The 27174-nt window shown below is 37.9% G+C and overlaps 1 protein-coding gene across 1 annotated transcript in view; it reads left to right on the top strand.

The window, feature by feature from the left end:
* The window catches only part of CSMD1 (CUB and Sushi multiple domains 1), a 2043790-nt gene that overhangs the window by 328645 nt on the left and 1687971 nt on the right, over window positions 1-27174 (top strand). Inside the window, 1 exon segment of the mRNA XM_050802644.1 lies at window positions 19099-19315. Within this exon segment, the coding sequence (XP_050658601.1) occupies window positions 19099-19315 (217 nt within the window).

The following is a 27174-nucleotide window of genomic DNA, read 5'->3' on the forward strand; positions in this document are numbered from 1 at the left end:
AAGAAAGAAAGAAAAGGAGAGGCAGAAAGGAAATACAAAGCAAAAATGAAAATTCTCTTTCAGATTTCCAGTTGGCACTTTGTGTGCTGGGCACTCCTTCAGCACTTCACCAGGCTTTTTACAACTCTGCCTTAGTTTTTACTTCCTGATTGCATTGAAACTACTGATCAACTAGTTATGAAAGGTTGGGAAAAGTGTGAGGTCTTTTCTGAGAGTGTATTCTGCTCTGGGTATATGTGTGACTTTCTGAGTTTCCCACTATGCGGGGATGCTTTTGGATGCTTTTGGATGCTTTTATGTCCCAAAGAAAATCTGTGCCCAGCTTTCGGCACTGTGTTATTTGCCTCCATTGTGATCTTTTGCGTGTCCTGGTGGTTTTGCGTGCCCTACAGTGGTTTTTGAGGAATGTCCACCTCTTCTGCCTTGAGTGAGTTCTGAATCAGGTGATGCAAAGATGGACACCTTTTGTCAGTGTTTCAGGCCCCCACAGACAGATGAGGACAGATAAGCAAGAGTGTGTGTTCAGTGTATTTGGTGATGATAGACTATCTCAGTGAACTTTGAAACTAAAATTAGTCATTGCCTTTGTTGGTTTGAACTATAGTAAATTCAACTAATTTTCTATTCACAACAATCATATTTGCAAGTTGAATGTGGCATCAAAATTTGAACAAACCCAAAGTTATCAGAATCCTTGCAAGATGGATTTTTTCCCTCAAAGTCTCCCCACTTTACTGAGATTAAAATCTGAAAATCATGGTAACTTTGTACAACCATGCCTGGTCTGACCTTCGCTACCCTCAGGGTTGCCTCTCAGATCTCTTTTCCTCCTGCTCTTCTTCACTAAGCTCACTGGCTTTTCCTACTGCCCGCTGAAAGGCTGGCTCTCACCCTAAGGCTTTCCATGGCCATATTCCCTTCCTAGAATATCCCTTCCTCAGTGTTCTTAAGGGGCTGTCCCTCACTCCCTTTAATCCTTGCTTCAGGTCACCTCCCATTGACAGATACAATACAGTTTGCCCCCATAACACTGGCATTGTCTTTCCCATTACTGTGCCCTACATTTTCTTCTCTTTCATAACAGTACTCATCTCCCAACAGAGCCTTCAATTTATGTATTTAGTAGGTTTATTTTTTATCGTCCAACCCTCTGCACTAACATGGAACTCCAGGGAGCACAGATCTGTGTCTTCCCTGAGCCTAACACAGTGGCCACATGGTTGACAGCCAATCACTATTTGATGAATAATGAAATACGCTTTTCTTTTCTTTCTCAATAAGTGAATTAGCTGAATTCTAATCCACATTTTGTTGTTGGGGGTGTTTAAGTAATGGATTTCATATTATATCAACGTAAATTATACTATTAATATGAGTAGCTGTTGGGCATTTCTTCTGACCATCAGTTTTCTGGTTAACACCTCTTTGTGCCCTACTTACCTTTTCCATTATATTCACTTTTCAACTAAATGGTTAAGGTGATTACATGTTATGTTCTCCTATAGCAAGTACCATAAAGTTACTTACGGAGAAGTTGTCTGAAAAATACTTGAGTAATTCAACTGTTTATTCCCTCTTAAAATGTTTGTGGAAGTAAATATTACAAATTGAGATCCTCTTTTACATTCTGATCATCATAGATTTTACCTTATTTTCAAAAAATAAGCTAGAATCCATGTCTGTAGTTTCACATTTCCATTGTATACCTAAAATTGTTTTTGTTTGACGTTTACTTCCTATCACTTAGTTTTGTTTGGTCTCCTGGAGGCCACTTTCAAAGCTTCAGCAGGTCGATTGTGACCTGTGGCCATTCAGGAGCTAGGATGAGCCAGGCAGGCAGGATAGCAGCATGGCAGCAACCCTGGGGGAGGGTTCTATTCCATTATAGTAACCAAGGTAAGATTTGCGGGTAGAAGGAAACGAAGTTCATGAAAAAGTAATTATCTCTATTTAAGGAATAACATTTTGGTAAAGTGAAAAGAATCAAAACTGTGTTAGTAAGACAAAGCCCTTGAAATTAGTAATATAAGTAAATTAATAGGTCTCCTTTGATGGACAAATGATTTATAAAGATTTAAGCTTTTTTTTTTTTTTTTTTTTTTTTTTGAGGTACATCTGTATCGAGTGCTTACTTGGTGTCATTTTCAAACAATAGTTAGTTATTTGTTGTCTTTTAAAAAAATACTAACTTTTCTTTTAGGTTTGGGGGGTACATGTGCAGGTTTGTTCCATGGGTATATTGTATAATGTTGAGGTTTGGGGTAGAACTGATTCTGTCACCCAGGTAGTGAGCTAGTACCCAATAGGTAGTTTTTCAACCCTTTGCCCCCTTCCAAATAAATCATGGTTTGTTGCCTTTAAAATACAGTTCCATTTTCACCAGTGAAAGATGACTTTCCAAAGTTGCCTGTGTACACAGAAAGGACCCAAAACATAACCACCTTCTCTGAGTTATGAATGCATTAAGAAATAAGATGCAGGTGTAAGACCACTGGAAACCAACCAACAAATCCAAAACTTACTACAATCTAAGCTGACTTCAACCATTTTAGTTGATATCTATAGTCAGGTGAACTTCCTAATATAAAACTCTGGATTAGACCAACATCCCTCCATTCCTCCCCCTCTAAACTCCATTGTGCCTTTCAACAAAGGAGAGAACTATATGCATTGCCTGGTACTTCACTTTCAGGGTGTAGAGAGGAAGGATTCATGCTACAAGTCTCTACTTCCCTTTTCCAAACTCGCCAAGCAAAGAATTTACTCTGCTTCCCCAGAATAGAGTGCATCAGAGGGGTGGAGACCGACCAGGGCAATTATTCTGCAGGAGTTACTGCCGCATAGAAAGCAAAACATTCCTGAACCATTTATATCCTTTCCATATAAGTCTATATACATTTAAGATGTGCATGAACTGCTGTTCAAATTGAATTCCTGAGAAATATTTTAGACATACTGAGATTCCTATGATCCAGACTAGTCCAGAAGAGTAGGTCAAAGATGAGACAACAGAAAAGGCAATCGACAAATAGAAACTGCAGCAAATACATGGAGTGTAACATTGGCTCTGGTTTGCACCGGGAAAGAAAAATGTTGCTGAGTCATTATGGGGCTTAGACAAGTTATTTTTTAACTTGGACAACTGAAGTCAATTCAGGTTCACAACCAACCTTTATAGTTGAATGAAACCTATCATGAGTAAATGAAACCAATCCAATCCTAAAATATACTCTGTGATATTATACTTTGGTAAAAAAAAAAAAAAAAAAAATTACTGAGATATTTTGCATGAATAACATTATGAAAAATGCATTTCTTCTTCAGAATCCTAAAAGCATGGCGCTTGATAAAGATCAGTTATTTGCAAATGCCTCCCTTCAAAATCAAAATAATATCTACTACACTTTGGAGTTTCAACCAAATGTGTTTGAATACAATTTTCCTCCAACATTTCCTTTTTGCCATTTGAGTTATGCTTATTTTCAGCCTGGGGCAACTTAACTCTTGGGATCACATTGAGATCAGGAACCCCCTGCAGTTGACTCTGTCACTGAGTGGTTATCTGGGACTATTTTAATGCGTATCATAAATCATAAAACTTTCCATTTTGAAACAAATAGGAATGATAGTGAGCATGGGTTGCTAAAACCTATTTTAGAAAGTCTGATGTCTGTAAGTCTTTGCTTCATTTGAAATGCAGATTTTAGCCTGGAAAGGAAAAATAACATGACAGACAAGCTGCTCTTGTGAATTAAACAATTACCAGAATTTTTAGTAATAACAAAAACATGTTTCTACTGCAGCACGGAAAGATAGCCATGATCTACTTGAGTCTACTTAAACTTTTAATGTGGTTGTGCCTAGTGATTGTCACCTTAATTCAGTTACTTGGGAGGCTGTGGATCCAGTCACTCCTTTATAGGAGCCAGATTTGTACAGATGAAAAGTTATTGGCTTTATCTCTCAAATTGCCTCCTGCTGTGACCAATCAGATCACTCAACACCTAAGAGTCTACTTTGTAAAGTTTTACAAAATGGACTGAATCTGTGTCTGGGAAAGAGACAAGGAGCTCTGTCTCTCGTAAACACATCCTCTAGACCAGGGGTCCCCAAACCCTGGGCTGCAGACCAGTACCTGTCTGTGGCCTGTTAGGAACCAGACGTGAGCAGCGGGTGAGCGAGGGAAGCTTTGCCTGTATTTACAGCCACTCCCTGTCACTCACATTACCACCTGAACTCCACCCTGCTGCAACAGCGCTCAATTCTCATAGGAGCATGAACCTGTCATGAACTGTGCAAACAAGGAATCTAGTTTGCGCACCACTTATGAGAATCTAATGCCTCAAAACCATCCCCATGCCCTTCATGGAAAAATTGTCTGCCACAAAACCGCCCTGGTGCCAAAAAGCCTGGAGACTGCTGCTCTAGACCTTGTCACTGTGCTTGGGATTGCCTTGATGGCTGAAGCTGGGGCGAATCTTTTTCTTTTCTTTTCTTTTTTTTTTTTTTGAGATGGAGTCTCACCCTGTCACCAGACTGGAGTGCAATGGCTTGACTTCGGCCCACTGCAACCTCCACCTCCCGGGTTCAAGCGATTCTCCTGCCTCAACATCCCAAGTAGCTGGGATTACAGGTGCAGTCTCCACATGGGGCGAATCTGTCTTGGCAGGCTCTGCATGGTGGTTCTTTCTGGTATGCTGAGAGCACTGACCCTTGTCTCTTTAAATGGAAGTTCCCACATCCTCCCAAAGCAGAATGAAAGAGACAAAAAGTCAGAATGCAAGTCTCATATGTTTGTTTCAAAAGACCTTCACTAATGCTAATACATTAGACTAATGAGAAATGTCAAATGTCTCTTCACAGTTATTCCTGGTCTCGAAGTATAAATGAGACAGGGTTTCTATTCTGACATCATTTTCCCCAATCCCATCCTATGATTTTGATGGTTCTTTTGAAGACTCCTATTTAATGCAATCCCTCAATGCTTTATAATTGGGAATAGAATTTATTGCTTCTTCCCCTGCCCCTCCTAATCTCCTTTATTATTAATTTAATTGGAAAAAAATTGTGTTAAAGAATTGACAATTCAAGTTCTTCCTGACTCAGTCATGGTTCATATGAATCTTAGAGGAAACTTGAGACTTAGAGATTTTTCTAATCGAGTCTCCTTTCATTATACTTTAGGGAGCTAGACCCAGAGGGTTGAGTTAAAGTTCTCACTATCAGGTCTCTAAATGATACTAGCATGTGAAGGATAATCTAATGGCTCTCCCTAACTTGCAGGCCAGGGTTCTTTATACGACAGGAGTCCTTTAATTCCAATGAGCTCTGCGTTTGGTTCAGTAAATCAAATTAGGTCACCCCTAATAATCCTACAGCTTGCCCATTAAATACAGATGGGGAGAAGGTGTGTGTGTTTAAATCTAAAGAGATGTGTGAATTAGAGTGTCATGTTGAAATAATAATGACAGAATATCATCATATACCTGGCAGAAATTGAAATAGTGAGAATTTTCCCAGAAGACGTGTAAGAACCTTATGAGAATTTTAACCATGTGGACCTCATTTTACAGCTGGATATTAATGAATCCTTCAGTTCTTAAGAATAAATAATGAATTATGACTCTGATTAGAGAAACAAGAAAACTTTAATTTTTCCTCTGTGATCCACTTGTGTTTGTTCAGTTCCTCCCCCTACCAGTACATGACTATAATCAAGCTATAGTGAAAATATTAGAAATGATGCTAGCTGAAGAACCAAGAAACAACGCAACAGTGGAGGAATGCGTTGTTTGAGTTGATCTATTTGAATATTTAACGCTATTAAAGGTTGATTTTGTCAACCCCTTCTTTTCTGGAAATACCAAATCTTTAACATTTGATCATTAAACAAAGGCTTTTTATTATTTATAAAACTGTCCTCTTGCTGTTTGGCAGGTATTCAATATTCTTAATTTTATAGACACTTGATATTAGGGAATTTGGTACAATAATTTGATTTTTTTCTCAGTTGAAACTATTGTACTCATTTTAGCCTCAGCTTTTTGCTGCCATTTACTTGGTATTATATTTCCTGAGACATCTGCATTAGATCTAAAAGTTTTGATCCTTTGTACAGTTTTGATCAGTGAACATTGCAAATGGTCCCTTGTCTCTAAGTCTATATTTCTTCTTGTTATAAATATTTAAGTTATGAGTACAAGCTTCTGGTTCATTTATAATGGTTAACGTGAGGCAAATAAGATTAGTATTATCCTGCCAAATAGATCAACACTTCTGTTCACATTCTTTATCTAGGCCAACAAGCTATTTTTCTCCTTTCTACTCTACAACCTTGGAAGCAAAACTTGGGTAAAATAAAGAAAAATAGAATCTAGATGAAACTGAATAACCATGGTTAAATAGGAAAAATATATATATTTTGTGCTCACAAATCTCTAATTAGAAATCAGTAAAATAAAATCACACACAGAATCAGCTAAAAGTTGCATCTTTTCTTTTAAACTCAAGGCCACAGACCTGAAAGACTGTCGCTCCGTTTTTGCCAAAATACTTTGTACAGCAAATCCGAATCCACCGTGGAATTTCAATATCATGCATTGTTTCTTCAGAAACATCCAAAACCAACCTAAAATAAGAGGCAGAAGCCAGGGCTTTGATTTCTTGCCCACAGCTTAGGAGCAAGTTAAAAGTCTAAAGGCCATAAAAACGGATGTAGAAATTTAGCAGAAGATCAATCACAGCGGCAAATCCATTAAGGGAGCTATTGTCTTCATTGATATTTTTATGACTATTTGGTGTCTTCTGCATATTCACACACACAGCTGTCTCATCCTAGACATGAGAAATTCTAATGTCAATCAAGTTCTCAACAATCTTATGTTCAAGGCAGCTGTGTCATCTGTGTGAATGATACTTCATGGAGTTGTGCAGTGCACAACCTGTGCATCAACACATGGTGTCCCCAATCATACACCTGCAAATATTATTGAAATCCAAAACCTCTTTTATTTGTTAAAGGCGTAACTCATATAGTAGTATCAGGTCAGAATGGTTACTTATGAAATAAAACTGTAAAGATAAACATCATTATTACTTTCTGAAATGCGCACACAAATAGAGACAAACGGAATTTAGCCTTTGGCTCGGATACACAAAAACATTTATTTTTTTTCCAGTTAATTTAGTTTTATGGCTTCTTATAAAGAGGAGTAGAAGAGTTCTTAAAATTCAAAAATTGGCCTTTGCTTTTGTAGTGGAATTTGTAGACACATTCTTTTCAGAAAATGACAGAAAAAATACTATATCATTTCTAAATTGTGGCAGGATAGGATGAGCACAGGGGTCAAAGTCCTCCTGATGCAGGTTTACACCCCTTGTTGCTTCGCTTTGTATATGTGGCTTTGGAAAAAATCACTCCTACTCTTTAGTTTTTCTCATCAGTGAAATGGAAATTGACAATGCCTATCTTTGAAGATCATTTGTGATGATTAAAATATGGAAACTATTTGCCTTATAATGGGTATTCTATCAGTGTTCACAATCATTACTGTAGGTAGTAATAAGATCCTTTATCAGATACAACAGTCACTCCAGCTCCCTTGCTTCCATAGACTAAATGTTTACTGTATGCTGGATACTGTGCTTGGCACTTGGAATGTAGCAACCAGTAGATTATAATAAAGGTATCTGCCCTCATATGGCTGCCAGTCTAGAGCATTTCTATTTTTATGAGAAGATTATATCAAATAATGACAGGTGCCTCAATGATGACTCCTTTATTTTGAGTACCTTGGCAAATATAGCAGTTGAAGCCTACAAGAAGAGTTTCTCGGCCAAAGAGAATATATATCTCCAGTGTAGATATGTTTATGGAACACGCTATTCCAGGGTTCTTGGATACTAGACACCAGCACTAAGGAAGTGCTGGATTCATTGCAGACTGAAATCGATTTAGGTGTATGGGGAAGCACACTCTTATCCCTTGTGATGTTACCGTGGTGGGTGTGCATACCTCCTGACCAACTATTAACACACATTTACCAGATAAGAGGTGGGGTGGGTGCATCAGCCGGCATCTGATGTCTCAGCTCCAACATAATGGAGGCTATGACAGAGCCCTCATCCCCACAAATTCTCTTCCTAAATTCACAAAGACGCTGAGGAAAAGCACAATTGTAAATGTCAGAGATCCCCTAAAAGATGAAACATGGTTGTCTGTGAAATGAGCAGTGTAAATGGTGACATGCATCAATGATTTCATCCATGCAGCCACTGTGCAAAAAATCACATTTTTTTGTGCAGATAGACACTAAACCCAAATATAAATTATAACATCGTTTCCCTAAGAGAGGGAGAAAGCAGGCATGTGTGTTTTTTGTGTGTGTGCATGCATACGTGATGTGTGTGTGAGAAAGATCTATTTCATGCCCTCGTGGTGTGGACTGAGCCCCAAGACTCATGACTGAGGCACCATTAGGGGCCACTTGGTGACAGACAGTCCTGTAGATTACAAAGAATGTGGATCGTGTCATTATCTCCGAAGTGACTCACAGGTGGGGAAGTAGGAACAAGATAAACAGTAAACTAAAAGAAATTAGCAAGAAAAAAAACCAATAAAACGTGGGCGAAGGATATGAACAGATACTTCTCAAAAGAAGAAATTTATGTGACCAACAGACCTATGAAAGAAAGCTCAACATCACTGATCATCAGAGAAATGCAAATCAAAACCACAGTGAGATACCATCTCATGCCAGTCAGAATGGTGATTATGAAAAAGTCAGGATACAATAGCTGCTGGCGAGGCTGTGGAGAAATAAAAACGATTTTCCACTGTTTGTGGGAATGAAAATTAGTTCAACAACTGAGGAAGGCAGTGTGGCGATTCCTCAAGGATCTAGAACCAGAAATACCATTTGACCAGCAATCCCACTACTGGGTATATAGCCAAAGGAATATAAATCATTCTACTATAAAGACACATGCACATGTATGTTTACTGCAGTACTATTTATAATAGCAAAGACTTGGAACCAACCCAGATGCCCATCAGTGATAGACTGGATAAAGAAAATCTGGTACATATACACCATGGAATACTATACAACCATAAAAAAGGAATGAGATCATGTCCTTTGCAGGGACATGGATGAAGCTTCCAGCTTCATCCTCAGCAAACCAACTAACACAGGAACAGAAAACAAAACACCACATGTTCTCACTCACAAGTGGGAGTTAACAATGAGAACACATGGATACAGAGATGGGTAAAAAACACACCAGGGCCTGTTGTGGGGTGGGGAATGAGGGGAGGAGGACAGGTCAATAGGTGCAGCAAACCACCACGGCACACATGTACCTATGTAACCTGCACATTCTGCACATGTATCCCAATTTTTTTTTTTTTTTTGAGATGGAGTCTCTGTTGCCCAGGCTGGAGTGCAGTGGCACCATCTTAGCTCACTGCAAGCTCTGCCTCCCGGGTTGATGCCATTCTCCTGCCTCAGCCTCCCAAATAGCTGGGACTACAGGCGCCGCCACCACGCCCCGCTAATTTTTTGTATTTTTGGTAGAGACGGAGTTTCACCGTGTTAGCCAGGATGGTCTCAATCTCCTGACCTCATGATCCACCCGCCTCAGCCTCCCGAAGTGCTGGGATTACAGGCGTGAGCCTCCGTGCCTGGCCTCCCATTTTTCTTTTTTCTTTTTTTTTTTTTAAGAAGAAATAATAATAAAAAAAGAAACAATAAACTGACGCCCGAAACACTCAGGAAATCACCTATGGCCCAGTGGCCTATTTGTCCAAAGAGATGGATACGAACCCATTTGTGATGTTTATACATTTAAATTTAGTTTGCTGGAGATCAATCCTTAATATGAAACTTACAAAACGCCCCTTAAGATCTGACTTCGCTGCCATCTCGGCCTCACTTTGGATGGCCTGGAGGAGGGCCATGTCGGCACCTTGGCTGTTCGTCTATGACTGGGTCCACACTCCAGGAGAGAGAAAATGTGTTGGACGTTTGTATATCATTTTTAAAATGCGTTTACTAATTTTGATGTTAATGTCATATTTTGTCATGATTCAGGTCTCCATATCTGTATAATTTTCATAACAGAAAACCCTCATTATGTTCTTTACTGTCCTCTCCGAGAGCTTGTATTAGCTTCAAGCTTCAAGTATAATCATAGATCTGGGGGTTTTAGTATGACTTTTTAACATTTCCATTTCTCTTTGGAGGTAAACTCTATGAAGCATCAAAACAGCATAGTATTACAATTTTAAAATATGCCTTGTTGACCCAGAAATCATTCTCCATTATTAAGGAAGGACAGAACTATGATATTCATGTATCTACACAGAAAGGATTTGTATAGCCAAACACCCAGGAATCAGGCAACTGGTAGTTTTATACCTTTTTTAGTGAGTAATGCTGAATCGATCCTATAGTATCCCAATTAAACTATCAATTACCATCTCAGATTTTAAATGCTCTACTTAGGGAAACATTTTATTACGTTCATTCACTGCCACAATGTTGAGACACTAGCGCTTCTGGCTTTTCCCGTGTTAAAGCAAGAGTAACACATAGCATGAATTCAAATGTAGGGAACAACTCAATCCCACTGACCTGAGATGATATGTCAACACTGGGAATTTCATTAAGAGAAATATTTGACACACAACTAATTATTAGTTCTAAGAAAAACAAAAATATAATAAAAAGATTAGTTCTACCATATATGGAGGAAGAGAATTCTCTCCACTGGCAATGTGTGGTATGTTTCTATAAGAAAAGTAGCATTGACTTCAGAATAACTTGGATTATTGAAATATAAACTCAAAGTCTCTGAAGTAAAGATTCAGGTTTAGATTGTCACCTGTTTCAAGCAAAAAATCGTTTATTTCCAAAACATCGATGTGAGATCTGGGAATCATGAATCACACAGTGCTTGTTGTTTTGTTTTGATTAGATTGGCTTAGGAATATAACCGACTTTATCACTCAGAATCTCTAAAGTCATGTTACATGGCCTTGAAATCCTCACATTTTAAGTACAATGTTGTGAGCAGAGGAGCACATGCAGGTGTGGGGTGCCGTGAAGGCTCCCTGTGAAAAATAATGTATCCCGAAATCTAAAGGACAGCAGGATAAAGGCAGGCACAGGGCAAATCCCACTCATCATCTTTCACGTAAAATTATCCTGCAATTAGGAGGCCCTCTAGCAAAATATTGCTTTGTAAAAATGACAATAAATCATCTTTTTTTCTTTCCTGTGTCTACCCCTGCTTCCTACCTTCAACATGCCTTTTCGCCAGTCGCTGCAATTACTTTGCAAAATGGGCAACCTCCTCACTCTGCACCTGTGGAAACTGGGGCTCATATCTATGAGGCAACATGTTCAATGCTTAAAGTTCTATGCTGGAAATTAATCACATTTTAGATTTGTTTGATCCAAAGCCCAGCATTTTTGTTGTTGTTGTTGTTGTTGTTGTTGTTTTGTTTTTTGTTTTTGCCCCTGCACTATGTCTGCTGTCTTGGCAATTTGTCTTTTCAGAGTGGGTAGACGTTGAATGACTTTATTACCATTAACGCAAGAATTTCTCAGTAGGTGAAAACATTACAGTGCTGGAGTTAACTAAAGCTACCTCCCCTGGGGGCAATAGCAAAGGGAACAACATTGACATCACATCCATGAGGTTCCAGGTCTGACTCATGGCAGCCTCGCCTTGCCCGGAATGATGACCCCTGTCTAGAAGGAAAAAGCAGAGATGCCAACGTCCATAGGAACAGCATGTAGGAGAAAAATTAGCTTCCCATAAAGCAGGGAATATTAAATCTAAGGAGCCTTTGACAGGCTGCTGAACAGGATTGAGACAATAGCAACTCTGCTTTGGGCATTTAAAATATCACCTGCATCCTAATGTTTTAAGTAATCACTAACCAGAGTGTAGATTTACAGTTCTTTCAAGTACCACTAGTTTCCCTGCTTCCACATGACTGTGCACATAGATTTAATTTGTCCCACCGCCGCTACCTCCCACACATGCACACAAACTCACCCACAGGCTACAACAATTGAATGTCGAGTAGCAGACACTATTCTAGAAATGGGCATATAAACAAGCTGATCATTATCTTCACTCTTGGAAGGTTTACCTTTTAGTATAGAAACAGATCATCAATGAGTAAGCAAGTAAATAGGATACTTTCACAAAGTTATAAATGCTACAAGGGAATAAAATAGAGTGTAGGGGACAGGCACGGTGGCTCACACCTGTAATCCCAGTACTTTGGGAGGCTGAGCTGAGCCCATCACCTGAGGTCAGAAGTTTGAGAACAGCCTGGCCAACATGGTGAAACCCTGTCTCTACTAAAAATACAAATATTAAGTGTGGTGGCCCATGCCCGTAATCCCAGCTACTCTGGAGGTTGACGCAAGAGGATCGTTTGAACCTGGGAGGTGGAGGTTGCGGTGAGCTAAGATAGCACCACTGCACTCTAGCCTGGTGACAGAGACTGTCAAAAAAAAGTAGGGCGAAGGGTAGCATGTAGTGTTGGAAGGGTGTTGTTCATTGAGGTGTGAGTGGAAAGAATATATTGTATTGAGACCCACATGAGGTCTCAATGAAAAAAATCTTAGCAAAGCTCATTTCGGGCAGCTGGATGCACATGTGCAAAGGGCCTGGGGTGGGAACAAGCGTGGTGTGTTTAAGGAAGGGAAAGAAGTGACACTGACCAGTGAAAACCTCCCTTTTCCTTTTGGAGCAATACAAACCTGGTACTCCTGGTTCATTTTCGGTGTAAGAGCTCCCTTCAAGGCCTTGCTCATGGGCAAAGGGTTCCACAGTGAGAAACCGATTCCTTGGTTCTCTTTCAGGCAAGCTGCCTCTGGCTTTTTTACTTTTCTTCTTTGCTCTTGTAGTGAGTAATCTCCCATAAGTGTTTGGGATTAAAACCCAACCAAGTACCCTAAGGCGCTGAGCGAGAGCGGCTGACGTCAGTCGATCCGGTGCTCTGAGAATCATCGTGCTTTCCAAGCTTCCTGCAGAGCGTGGTGTTCCTGCAAAATGCCTGGAGACTTTGATTTCGAAAACCCTTAATCGAAATCCCCGGAAGGGCACTTTACATCATGGTCCTTCCACGATTAGTTATTTTCCCCATAATGCAGATCCTGGAATAACCCAGGAAACTGTAGAAGATAATGCAGAATTTAATGCATAGTTGATTTGTTTACAGTTTCAAACAGTGCTTATCTGATCAGGGAAACTTTCACTTCCTTCATCGAAATCTGAGGCGTCTCACTATTTCAAATTCCAGAGCCACTTGGACATCTGTCTTACTCCTTAGCTCTTAAAGAAAATAAAAAATTCATTGAAGATCACAATGGACCATTTTATCTTTTCTTTATTTTATATGTTTTACTTGAGTTGCTTCATAGCTACGTCCAATAGGAGTAAGGCAGTGTTTAGTCTTGCAGAAAACCCAACAGGTGTACAATATAATTTGACCACAAAAAATGTCAAAAATGAAAGAAGCTTTGGAGGTCAAAAACCTGCCTGTCAGAAAGTAATCACATTCTCATTTACACAGTAATTTATATAGACATGAAAACCATAAATTGTCATTTTCACAAAATGGATATAGTAAAGGGATGGACCCTGCCCCTGAGTGTGATAAACATGTAAGGTTTATTTTTCCACCAATGATGTTTCAAAAATGAGCCAGTGTAGCGATCTGGGCTTGTTGCAAATAGGATAAAAACCACAAAGGCTGTTTTTGATGTTTATCTCCAGTGAGACATACTGTTGAGATGATAATATAGTTTCTGCCCGGACTCTCTTTACACACAAATCTATACACTCTTTCAAATGATATCAGGCCCCAGAGTTGGAGACAATTATACATTCCCAAGTCTTTTCATCTCCACACTGTTCCTTCACAGCCCTGTCCATTATTTCTCAAATGACTCGTTTCCTTGTTTGTAGAATTTGCTACAGAGTATCACTTCCCTGCATGGCAGTCTCCGCATACAGAACAGTATGCTCCACATCTTTCTAAGTCACTAAACCCAGTTACATGTCAAAATATCTCTGATGGTCAAACATTTGCCCTCAGAGGTTTTGAATAGCAACACCATTCTCATCGTAAAGCATCAAGTAATTTTCACAGTTAGCAAAGCAAAGTCTAAGCCACAGCCCACTTCAGAGGCTGTGCACAAATTAAACGAGGGAGTACAACATATTTGGCACACCAGTTTTTAAATGTTATGTCCACCTCTACTACTTTCTGATAATGACCGTCCAGCCCAGGATTGAAAGAAACAGCAGTTTCATCCAGGTGTGGAATCTAGGAAGGTGTTTGTGATACGTTCACTCCTCGAGTGCTCACAGAGAATCAGTTTGGATCACAGATTAATCATCTCAGCTGCTACCACCTTCTAGGAAAAGTATGTGCCACTGCTATACAGCAGCACCAATTACAGAGCAAGAGCTCAGGAGAGGAGCCAACCAACTGTTGGGGAGTGTTCAGAATGGAGGGGTTAGTTCATCTCAGAAATGATGAGGGCATGGGGCCATTTTCTAAGCTGGGTGTTTCTGAGACAGACTTTCAAAGTAGAAAATCGTCATAGGACACAGTGAGCCCTGCCTTTACTGGAATGTGTTTTCCAGCCTCCAAGAGGGGCACTGCTATATAACCAACTGTCAGCTCACAAGTCTTCCTGTAGGCTCCTTGCCGAGCAGTTGCCCATCTTGCAGACCTGGACCTTCACAGGATAGAGATTAGCGCACCTACAGGCTGACCAGGTCACCTCCAAAGCAAGACACTTCCGAGACCAGTTCTTATTGGCTCTGGCAGGTCTGGCAAGTATTTAATCCAAATCCAGATTGTTCACATCTTGCATGCCAGGCAGTATGGCAACGTTAAGTGTAGATTAGAAAAGTGTTCAGCAAAATGTTAGCAATAATTGTCTTTGGTAATCAGACTATGAGTGATGTTTATTTTTCTAAATGCTTCTTAATACTTTCACTTTTATTTTCCTACAATGGGCATTGATTTGTTTTAAAGAAGGGCAGAAGTTAAAGTCCCCACATATCGAGAGTTTCCAAATGTCTGTGTTTACTCACCATTTTGTAGTCTAAGGCATTTATTGTGATATACATTAGGATTGGATCACCATACCTGAGGTCTGTAATGTAATGGGTTATCCACTGTGTTTGTTCGTGGTGATGTAACTGGGTTTGGTGGGACGGCTCTAGGCTTTGGTGTCAGAAGACCTTGATTCATTTCCGGAAGACTTTGACAATTTACTTCATTTCCACTTGTTCTTCCATCCTTGTAAAATCATGATTTGTGGCTACTTAGATGGTCCACAAAGATTATATGTGAAAATGTAGTTTGAAAACAGAACCTCATTCCAACAGTATAAGACAGAATTAAAAAATGACTGAAGTTAACTCTGTGTATTTAAGGTTATGGTATTAAGGACTCATCTAATGAGAAGAAATCTGCAAAAAAATTAACTCTGTGATTCTTCTATATCTAACATTCTGCTGATTACTTTAGATAGGAGCCAGATGTTTCGTATGTTATTATTTAAGTGCCAGATGATTTAGATTCCAATCGCTTAAAATTATGGCATGTGTTCAGGTTTTCTCTTGGAAATTTGTTTGAATAATAGCAGCAAAAACATCTGTATGCACAATTTTGCATGCATGTTTCTGTGATGTGTATTTTGGTATCCATACAATTACAGATGTGTATTTCAGTATATGTGTAATTGCATGCATACCAAAATACTCATCTCAGAGTGTGTTCATATATTTATGTGAATATATATGTGTGTGTATACATATATACATATTTGCACAATATATATACATGTATACATGTATATGTGTGTATATATGTATACACACATATATACATATATACACATATACACATACATATATACATATACACATATATACATATATATGACATTGAAATCAATATCACTGGGAAAAATACACACATACATATATACTTCTTTTTTACCATTGATATTGCCATTGGTGTTGATATTTTATTTCAAGGTGACTTCCAGTATCAGTTTATGTGGGAAGAAGACCATTAGACCTTTTTTTTTTAAACAATAATTGAGTTTTCAATCCCTGTAAAATAACTTAATTTTTACTAAAACATTACAATTATCACAGAAATTACAGATTATTTTATTGCCCTGAGGAAATACAAATTAGAAAGGTACTTACAAGGAATTCACGTTAAACAACATGTTGAAATGTGATTATGTTTGTGGCATTTAAAAGTTTGTCCATTAAAAATATTCAGTTAAAACAATACACTTGTTGGAAGCTGTAGTTATGAACAGCATTTACATCAAGCTTAGATGTACATCGTTTAAAAAGAAAACATGTATGGAATATTGGTGCACACTCTATAGTAGGTAGAGGTCCATTGGAGTATAAGATCCAACAGAAAAGAGGAGTACCATATTTACTTTAAATCTAGATTCTATATCTTTGTGGGTTTTAGGGCTTTCCATTCTATTCCACTGGCTATTTATCTAGGCTTACACCAGTCAAACACTGTCTTAATTACTTTTATGATAAAATGCAGTATTAAGTTGCAGACCAAATACATCAGATTCTACCTTAGGCATACATACTTTAAAAACTTCTTGGTTGTTTACATTGGACAGCCAAGGATGATATTCACTCTGCTAAGAACTGTTGAGCAGTTTCCAGAATTTCTAACTGGGGCTCTGGAATGTCAATGAACGGATCAGATGTGACTCATTCAGCAACCGCACTGTACTGATTGGTGCCCTGAATGCAGCCGCAATGTTACTCCTTGAAGAAATCTTCATATCTGTTAATCTGATCCAACCTGATGGGTCTGTAACAGCAACTACTTTCCAGCTGACGTTTTCTGTTGAACTGATTTTTCTTTTTTCCAATTTATAATCACGTCTTCACTTTTTTTTGAACCGTTAAGCAAGAATTACTCGTAAACCAGAAAAGCTGTTTTCTTTAAAGACCTTTCAAAACCCCACAGCTTTAATATCTACTTGTTACAGTGTTATTGTTAGACTTAAGTTTAGTGGAAAATGGGCTTCTTATTAGTTCTCTGGTTTTAAACTCATAAATCCCTTTCATTAAATCTTTTTATTAAGATTTAGCCAACCCCCACAAGCGTTTGATAATATTACTGTGAATGATTTAAGCTCACTGAGGTCTACTATTATAAAGTACTTTTTAAGTATAAAATGTAGTTGAAAATAATTTTCTGTGTGTACTTTAAAAATAAAACTTGAGGTAATACTTGTATTCAAGTACTTACACTACATGCCACAATCTGAGTACACCCAGGTCCCTTCAAAACTTTCTCAATATTTTTTAGTGTCAAAACATGTAAATGCATTTAAAGCACATTAGTGGGAAATGGGCATATTAAGAAGGTAAGAAACAGACAGTTTTCAGGAGCTACTTAACAACTAACCTCAGACAGACAAAATGTTGGAAGGGTTTGAGCGGGTTATCCTGTTCCCTTATAGGATAGTAATATTTACGGGTTACATGAGCAGGGTGTGTTATGAGAGCACACTTACAACGATCTGTCTGCCCTGTTCTCAGATTTTGCTCTTCTTCAGTTGGATTGGCCCAGGCATGGCCATCACAAGCAGACTGTTACAGGTAACTGAGCAGAAAAAAAAAAGAAAAAAAAAAAAAAAAATTAACCACAGGGACAAAATTAGCATGGCATAGAAAGCTTGTATGTGGGAAGTAACGTGGGAAGGGGAAGGGCTGAAACAGGCAAGTAGGGAATCACCGTGCAAAGTAGGTGGATGAAGATCAGGAGGAGCGGAAATGAAATGCCTCGGTGAGGTTGAGAAGGCAGGCATTCGGTTTATCTCGTGGTACAAATACAATAGGTGGGTCAGGTGTGCAGCTGTTACTAATCTCTGAGAGCTGTTCTTTCAGCGCTCTGTTCTTGCAGGAAGTCTGGGGCCTGCAATTTCTCAAGGGTTCTGTTCTTTTGAAACTACTCTAGAAGTCTGGGAATCGCCTGAGAAGTGCTTTGTTCGAATCAATAACACAAAATCTTTGGGGGCAGAGGCAGAAGGAAATCAGTTCCTCAGACACTGTTCAGTAGCTTGAAGGTGGCTTTGTGGTGCTCAATTGCCGTTCAGTCCTCATCATTTCCCATTGTCATGTCAATCCTAAACCCTCAGGGTGATCCCAGTTCCACCTGCCAAAGGGAGGTTAGTATGGGAGGGCTGAGTAAAATGTGCGATGTCCTGCAGTCCTGCTTAGGGATGGCTAAAACACTTACTGCTCATTGCAACTCTGAGCCTTTTCTTTAATTGGTCCCTTCATTATGTGATGTGCTTTCCTTTCTCCTCCACCTCCTAAGTCCTGCCTGTGTGATGGGTAGACATCAATAGAGAGGATGTTATATTCCTCATTTTGCTGAGTTGCTCTTTCATTTGAGTGTCATTTAACTTACCTTGTTTTACGCCTTTTATTTTCAATGTAATAAGCTTCCTTTATGCATATGTTATTCTTCTGCCCAGTAAGACATCTGCCAGCACAGGCAGAGATCAATCATTGCCATACTGACCATGTTTTTTTCTAACTGTTCTTATTACCACATATTGCAGTTACGTGGCTATGCAAACACGTGTGTATATATATAGTTTTATAAGGTTTATTTTTCTCTTAGTTTCCACCAACAAAGAATTTAGGGTGGAGCGTTTTAAGCATGATACTACGTAGATAGTTGGCACCAAATTTGTTCCCCATGAATTGAAGTTTGATATTGATGAGGCTGTATTTAAAAATGACAGGAAAAAGAATTTCCGTAAACTTCTAATATGAGTTACCAAATGTGGCATATTTTCTTTCCTTTTAATTTGTTGTACTTCTCTATCTTTCAGAACTGCAGAACACTTACAATTTATCCTTCAATATTTGTGCAAGAATTATAAAATGTTATAAAAGTTGGCTAAAGTGGTTAGAAATTTTAACAATCGCATAATATAGATGGCCAGAATAATATGCTTTGTGTGTGTGTGTTTTCTCTTTCAGGTCAGAACTGCGGAGGCTTAGTCCAGGGTCCCAATGGTACTATTGAGAGCCCAGGGTTTCCTCACGGGTATCCGAACTATGCCAACTGCACCTGGATCATCATCACGGGCGAGCGCAATAGGATACAGTTGTCCTTCCATACCTTTGCTCTTGAAGAAGATTTTGATATTTTATCAGTTTACGATGGACAGCCTCAACAAGGGAATTTAAAAGTGAGGTAAAGTATCAACTTTTTATGTTATAGTTTAGTTAGTACTGTTTGAATATTTAGATTCTGAAATCTAGTTGGAATTAATATTTAAATTTCATTGTGTCCGGAGTTGGTTCCTTCTGGTGGATTCGTGGTCTCACTGACTTCAAGAATGAAGCCGTAGACCTTTGCGGTGACTGTTCCAGCTCTTAAAGATGGCAGAGAAACAAAGAGTGAGCAGTAGCAAGGTTTATTGTGAAGAGCAAAAGAACAGCATTTCCACAGCATGGAAGGGGACCCCAGCAGGTTGACACTGCTTTTATGCCCTTATTTGTCCCCTCCCATGTTCCGTTTCTGTCCTATCAGAATGCCCTTTTTTCAATCCTCCCTGTGATTGGCTACTTTTAGGCTACTGCTGATTGGTGTGTTTTATAGAGCGCTGATTGGTGCATTTCACAGAGCGCCAATTGGTGCATTTTGCAATCCTCTTGCTACAGAGCGCTGATTGGTGCGTTTTTACAGAGTGCTGACTGGTGCATTTTACAATCCTCTTGTGAGATAGAAAAGATCTCCAAGTCTTCACTCAATGCAGGAAGTGCAGTTGGCTTCACCTCTCATTATCAGAAAAGAAAAATACAGTTACTATAAGAAAACTTGAAGATTATCGACTTGTGGCAAATTGTGCATACTTTTTCTATACTTAAAAATTTAACTTTTTATTGAAAATTATCACTGACTTCGTTTATAGATATCAAATTGTTCAAGATCTGTGAAACAGAGTTGTCAAGGTAATTTAAATAAAATTATAATACACCATTATTTTCAAGCAACTGTGAGTTTGAGAGAAAAAGAACAAAGATAAATGCTTGAGTACAATTCAGCTAATCAGAACAAAATGAACCCTTATGTTGTCAGCGAATATATTCAGTGAAAAGAACATAGGAGGTGGGTGAGGTAAGAACATTCAGGACTATTACATTCTTTGGAGAATTTGTGGTTTAGACAATAATGGTACAATCTATTCATAATTGGTTTTCTCTTTTGATCTATAGTTTTTGTAATGAAGAAAGCAAAATATTTCCTGGGATGATTTTAAATTATATTTTTTCAGTTGTCAACAAGAAAAAATTGTACCTGTACAACTGTATCTACTTTTTGTTTTCCATTTGGCAAAGGAGGAAGCAATATCCCTCCCAAAGAAATCAGATTTTCTTAACAAAATTGATGAACTTATATAGATTACTGATGTTAATGCCAACAGTAATACACACAAAAATCATATGCTTCATTTATTATTTTTTGAGATGAGAAAAAATCTCTACACAAAACACAATTTTATATGTACATCTAATTTATAATATGTCAATATTAACTACATAACTAACATGTCAAATATAAAATGTATTCATTAATATATTTTCAAATATATTTTATTTGAGTTTTTTCACCCATTTTCAAATACAAAACACCTAGTTTTTTTCTGGGTCATCTACAGTATCTATTATCTATTTTCAGAAGCATTTTTACCTTCAATACATTGTAGAATGGCCGTCTCTTTTCTGAATCAGTTAGGTAAGCTTTCATCTCTCCTTGTATTACATTTATGGTCTTACATGTGAGTATTTGAACAACATATCTACATATACAATACTTGATAATTTGATGTAGGCTTTCTTAAATAATTTATGCTCTTCTAAATGTTAGTCACTTTTTTATTCTCAATTATTGATGCTGCTAGGGTATAGTAGCATATTATAATTGTAATAAAACCTGCAGAGTTATAGAAAAAGAATTACATAATCCATTTTATTCAAATACAAATGTGTGTGACCCTACATTAAAAGTACCACTTAACCTTTCCATTAAAAAATTACTGTTAAAAGTATGCACTCTTAAAAGTATTTCCATTTTCTTTCTCTCAATATTTTTATTTACTCTGTTTCTTTCACATATAGAAAACCTGTCTTAATATTAATTTGATTGACAGGTATATCTTTCAATAAGGTATTATCTCTTGTGGTCTTATGGCACTATTATTATTTTATGTTAAATATAAGACAACATTCTTACCATCTTCAATATTATAACAGGATCAACAGTGGAAATGTTAAGTTACAACAATTAGAAACATCATATTTCATTTTGGAGTTTCAGTGAACAGTAAATAAATTGATATCTCAGAAAGCTTTATTGGTGAGTTATATGTACAACACAATGGTTTTTTCTTTTACTTGCTGGGTTATGTTTAGTAGACGAAGCAAGGGAGGTTGGTAAGAGACTACTTGGGTTCATATGAATCACTAATTACCAACAATTTTTTGTTTGAAAAAGAGAAAAATACATCATATTTCTACCTGTTTCTTGTCCTTGGAGTTAGGATGCTACTTTCATCTTGATATTCCATTTTATATTTCTTCCTCCTATCCACATACATAGAATGCCATTTTGAGGAGACATTTGAGGGGTGCAGAGTGATTTATTTGGGAACTGTTTAGAGTACTGTAATACAAGTTGGAAAAACACTCAATGACTGCTAAGTGCTACGGGTCTCAACTATTACAAAATGTGAAATACAGAGATGTGAAATTGGAATGGGAATGTTGTCAGGGAAAACACCTGAGTAGGTGTTTTCTCTTTCAACATTCAGGATGAGTTGATGGGGAAAGTAGTTATAAATAGTAGCAAATTCTAATTAATCGGGAAAGGGAGCACTCTAATGCTATTTGTTTCCCATTATGCCTTGAAACAGTTGTTTATTTCTCAAACGCAATTAACTAGCAACACTTAAGGCAGCTCTAGAATTCAAAGGAAGGATAGTTTTGTGGGAGGATTGATGTAGGAGCTGCTGATCCACTGAGATGTCACAAAAGTTATTACTTGGAACTGTCTTGGTGTGTTGTTGTTTTATTGCACAAAAGCTATTTTTAGAAGTTGAAAATGTGCACTAAAATACAAAAACAGTTGTTCTGTTAAACAACTTGAGCATTTTTAGTATCAATAAATTTGTTTCACATAACCACTGGAATATTTTTTTTTCCTAAATAAACTGAAGAGGCAGATTTAATCCCCAGCTGACAAAACAGAATATATAGTTTAGAATTATTGATGCTTACATTGTAACTGGAACTTTAGTCAGAAATGTAGTTTTATATACCTATGTAAAAATGTTTAAAGAATTAATATACCATTTATATTATCTTGGATTATTTCTTTAGTACAAACACATCAACAATATATACATGGTTTGTGCCCCCATCAAAAAATTAAATTTTAATGATGTGGATATTGAGAGCTGAAATGAGACCTCTCTTGGTAAGCGTAAGGAAGAAATTTTAACTCAAAATTCAAAATGAAAAAATCTGATCTTTGCGTTATTTAGAATTAAAGCAGCTCTTTATTTTTTTAAAAAAATTTTTTAATGAACTGTCAGGTGGTTGCTGTTTTAAACAGCTGAACTTTATTGACTCTGTACTTCCTCTTGCTTCACCAGTCTCCACCAAGTTCCAACCATGTAGTCACCAAATCCAAAAATGATTATTTTTTAACATCTCTTGGGCTGGGCATGGTGGCTCACACCTGTAATCCCAGCACTTTCGGAGGCTGAGGTGGGTGAATCACCTGAGGTCAGGAGTTTGAGACCAGCCTGGCCAACATGGTGAAACCCCATCTCTACTAAAAATAAAAAAACTTTAGCTGGACATGGTGGCAGGCATCTGTAAGTCCAGCTACTCGGGAGGCTGAGACAGGAGAATCACTTGAGCCTGGGAAGTGGAGCTTGCAGTGAGCAGAGATCATGCCACTGCACTCCAGCCTGGGTGACAGAGGTAGACTTCATCTCAAACAAAACAAAAGGAAAAACAAGCAAACGAACAAACAAAAAAAACTTTCCATTAACCATAACCTGTTTTGATCCTCATAGTAAATGTTCCTACAAAGCCTCCTGTCCTGTCGCAGGCTGTCCTGAGCATCCAGGTAGACCAAAGCACGATCCTTTCCTGCCCCAGGTTCCCCTCTTGGGAACACCGACACCTCTGCTGCTGTCCTATCCCTGGTTTCTATCTCTGGCAACATAAACAGTTTTAGTACCCATGACCCTGAAATTCAAGAAACTCCATGATCGGCCTCCAAACTGCATTCTGGCCTTCAGTCTCTCCCGTTTGTTCCCTGAAAAGTTTTCTTGTTCATTTGTACAGATCTGTGGGTTACTCCTTGACCTGACCTTACAAGAGAATGTTGTCCTCTTATTCCTGGCCTCTCCCTCTACTAGTCTAAATATGCATCTTTCAAAACCCAGTGCACCTTATATTTATTTCAGGAAATCTTCCCTAGGCATTCCAGACAGCAACCCACGTACATTTTCTGTGTGTGCGTGAACTCCTGTAACACTGGCCACCGACATACACTTGGAAGCCTGTGCTCCTTTGAACTCACACCTGCCCTGAAGTTACCTCCCACTGGGGCTTGTATATCTTTGTACATTCAGATGTCTAATGGAACATAATCCTCTGAGGCCAAGAAATGTGCCCTGAATGTGTCTTCTCCAGTGATTACTGATGTCTTGACTTTATTTCCACCCCGTGCCGAGATGGAGTTTCCCTCTTGTTGCCCAGGCTGGAGTGCAGTGGTGCAATCTTGGCTCACTGTAACCTCTGCCTCCCAGGTTCAAGCAATTCTCTTGCCTCAACCTCCCAAGTAGCTGAGATTATAGGTTTGTGCCACCCCGCCTGGCTAGTTTTTGTATTTTTAGTAGCATGCGGTTTCACCATGTTGGCTAGACTGGTCTAGAACTCCTGACCTCAGGTGATCGCCCGCCTCAGCCTCCTAAAGTGCTGGAAAATAGCCTGACTTTCAAATCATCAGTAAGAGTTCGTGGGGCAATTCTAAATTACAGTATTCCTGATTGAGGGCCACTCGCCACTGCCGCTGTGCACAGAACCCAACATTACTTAATATATCTCTCTCTTAAATGAGCGCGAGTTAACCATCCCATGTGGTGACTGATAATTGGTACATGTTCTCTAAATTTGAAGTTTTGTTTACTTGTCCCAAATCAAGAAACAGTTGAGGTTGACATCAGTTTCCAACTGTGATACAATTACAGTATCAAAGGTCTAAGAGAAACTCCTTTGGAAGTCAGAAAGTGAATAAAGGCGAATCTATGAAGGGAAATTTTGCCACTCAATATAGAAAATCAGGATATATTATTTCATGATGATTGTAAAATACAAGGCCTAATGAAATAGCTTTGGCATTTATCTCAAGTTCCTCGCTCTTTCTAACTTTAACAAGATTACCCCTAATTTTCTGCGGTGCTGATAATGAAGAGGTTAGAGGTGAATGCGATAGGGCCGTTAAAATCAGAAAATCATGAATAAGTGTTGTTGAAATAGAATAGGTTTTCCAATTTTCTTAAACTGTAATAATGCTTTTGAATGCATTAAATATTTTTTAAAATAATTTTACTGTGTATGGTTAAGATACACACCATGACAAAACCTACCTAACCTAAAATATATCTGGTGATATTGAGAACTTATGGACGTATAAGGGCTAAAGAAAGGGTCTCAATTACATTAGGGTCATATTCGACTGGAGACCTAGCATTGCCTAAATTCTGCTTTTCTGTCTCCATAGTTGCTATGAGGTCCTAAGGGAGCCATTCACAGATCAATGGACTGATTAAAAAAAAAAAAAAAAAAAAAAGCAAGGTATCATTTTATTTTTAGCTTGGCTGGTGACTAATGCCTGGTTAAGACTCTGATAATCACAGGATGAAGCCAACGTCAAAGCTTTTATAGGGACACCAGCCTCATATGAACACCACAAATGTCTTCACATCTTATCGATGGCATGGGGGCAGCCATGCAGTCAGGACTGAGAGAGTGACCAGCACATATGACCTGCACAGCGTGAAGGAGAATCCCAGACCCAGGGCCTGGATAGTTCCAGGGAAGTAGCAGTGGAAGAGCTTGTCACACAGAAGTGACTTCTTAACTGGAGCACAGATGACAGGTCACAGAAAGCCATCAGTGCTTAGAAAATGGTTCAACTTAGGATACTTGAAATGTTAAAAAGAAAGAGATTTCTGAGACTAATTTGAATGTATATTTTAAATCTTTCTTTTTTGGAGGGGGGGGGCACTGGCATATTTTATTTTATAGTTATTGTATCTTCGTGACGGCACCAGAGGTGGACAGCAGAGGTGTTCAGTCCACCCAGATAAACCTATAATGTTCCCATAATTATGTGATTTTGTCACTGTTCTACCTACAGATTTTAGGATGATGAAATAAAATGCGATTTTCCTCAATATATTGTTCAAATTGATCTTGATCTTGGCAAATTGATCTTGGCAGCATATGCTTCAAATTGATCTTGGCAGCATATGCTTTAAATTAGTGACCCCTAGGTAAGGTCAATCATGATTGGCTAAGTTTGAGTGTTTTTGGTTTTGTTTTTTGTTTTTTGTTTTTGTTTTGTTTTTGACTATTTGCAGTTGTCTAGAAGAGAAGGAGAAGACCAATTAATTCGGAGATTCAAGGGTGAGATTGGGGTCTCATCATGGATATACTTAATTCTCTCCTTCCCTAAGTGATATTAATATGCAGCCTTAGTTGAGAACAGCTCTGTGTGTGTGTGTGTGTGTGTGTGTGTGTGTGTGTGTTTGTTATACTCTTAGTTGTTAAGAAAAAGGATAAAATGACTAGTAATTAGAAATTGTAGTGATAAAATAAAACATGTAAGAGAGATAATAATTATGTTTGCAATACTATGGGGAAGTTTTGACAGGCATGTGAATTCTGACCACTACCTCCTCATGCTGTGGTGGTGTGTTTCACAGCAGCTAAAAATGGATGGTTAATTTCCATATCTTGGCTTTTTTTTAAAAAGCAGCAAAACCATACTAATATGGGCAGATAAGTCTTTTAGGCATTCATAAATATAGGTGTGTGGAAAAGTATTCAGATATTGCAGTTGGCTAGAGATAAGGAGCTTCCTGGAACATTTCTCTTACAAAGTTAAAGACTAAGGAAAAGCATTCAGACAAAGATATTTTCTTGATTTGGTCATGAAAATCTGAATGTTGACACTATTTTATAAAATAGTAAATCTAGTCTTTGCTGTTTGTAGCAAAATAAGTATGTTAGATCACCAATGTAAATAGTAATATGGAATATAAAAATGTTAAAATGTTGTCTGAGTGTCTTTCTAGGCAGGACACATAATTTAGAAATCACATATAAAACTGAATGAAAAATTGGGCTTCCTAAAAGTTAACATTCAAATGGCAAATGACAGATTAAGTTAAAACATTTCTAATAGGTATAAAAGACAAAGAATTGTTTTTCTTAATTTATAAGATGCATTTCTAGAGCTACAAGAAAATTTTAAATAATCCTTCAATTGAAAAGCAGGTAAAATATACATAAGGAGTCCAAATACAATACATTTGTGCCAGTAAGTGTATTTGAACCAAATTAAAACAATGCAGTATAATAGCTCACCATTCTGAATGGGCACACCTTAACATTTTAGTAACAGAGTTTTTGAGGATATTGAAAAAATGTTTTCATGTCTTCTTGGTAGGATATTAAATTGCTGCCACATTTTTGTATAGACATTTTGAAAATTTTGTTGAAATAAAGTACAAGCTTTTTCATTCAGAAATTCTAGCTAAGAATGTATTCTACAAATATATGTTCATATATGACAAACTGTGTGTAAAGGAATGCTTTTTGTTTCATTTGGATAATGTTTGCAAATTCAAGGATGTCTAGGTATACAAATGGAGACTATCAATAACTATCACTAGTTAAGTAAATTATAGTATCTCAGCGATACAAATTACCATTAAAAACAATAAATGAGATTTTATTTGTGGATCT

This window comes from Macaca thibetana, chromosome 8 (genome assembly GCF_024542745.1).
Source record: "Macaca thibetana thibetana isolate TM-01 chromosome 8, ASM2454274v1, whole genome shotgun sequence".
NCBI lineage: Eukaryota > Metazoa > Chordata > Mammalia > Primates > Cercopithecidae > Macaca > Macaca thibetana.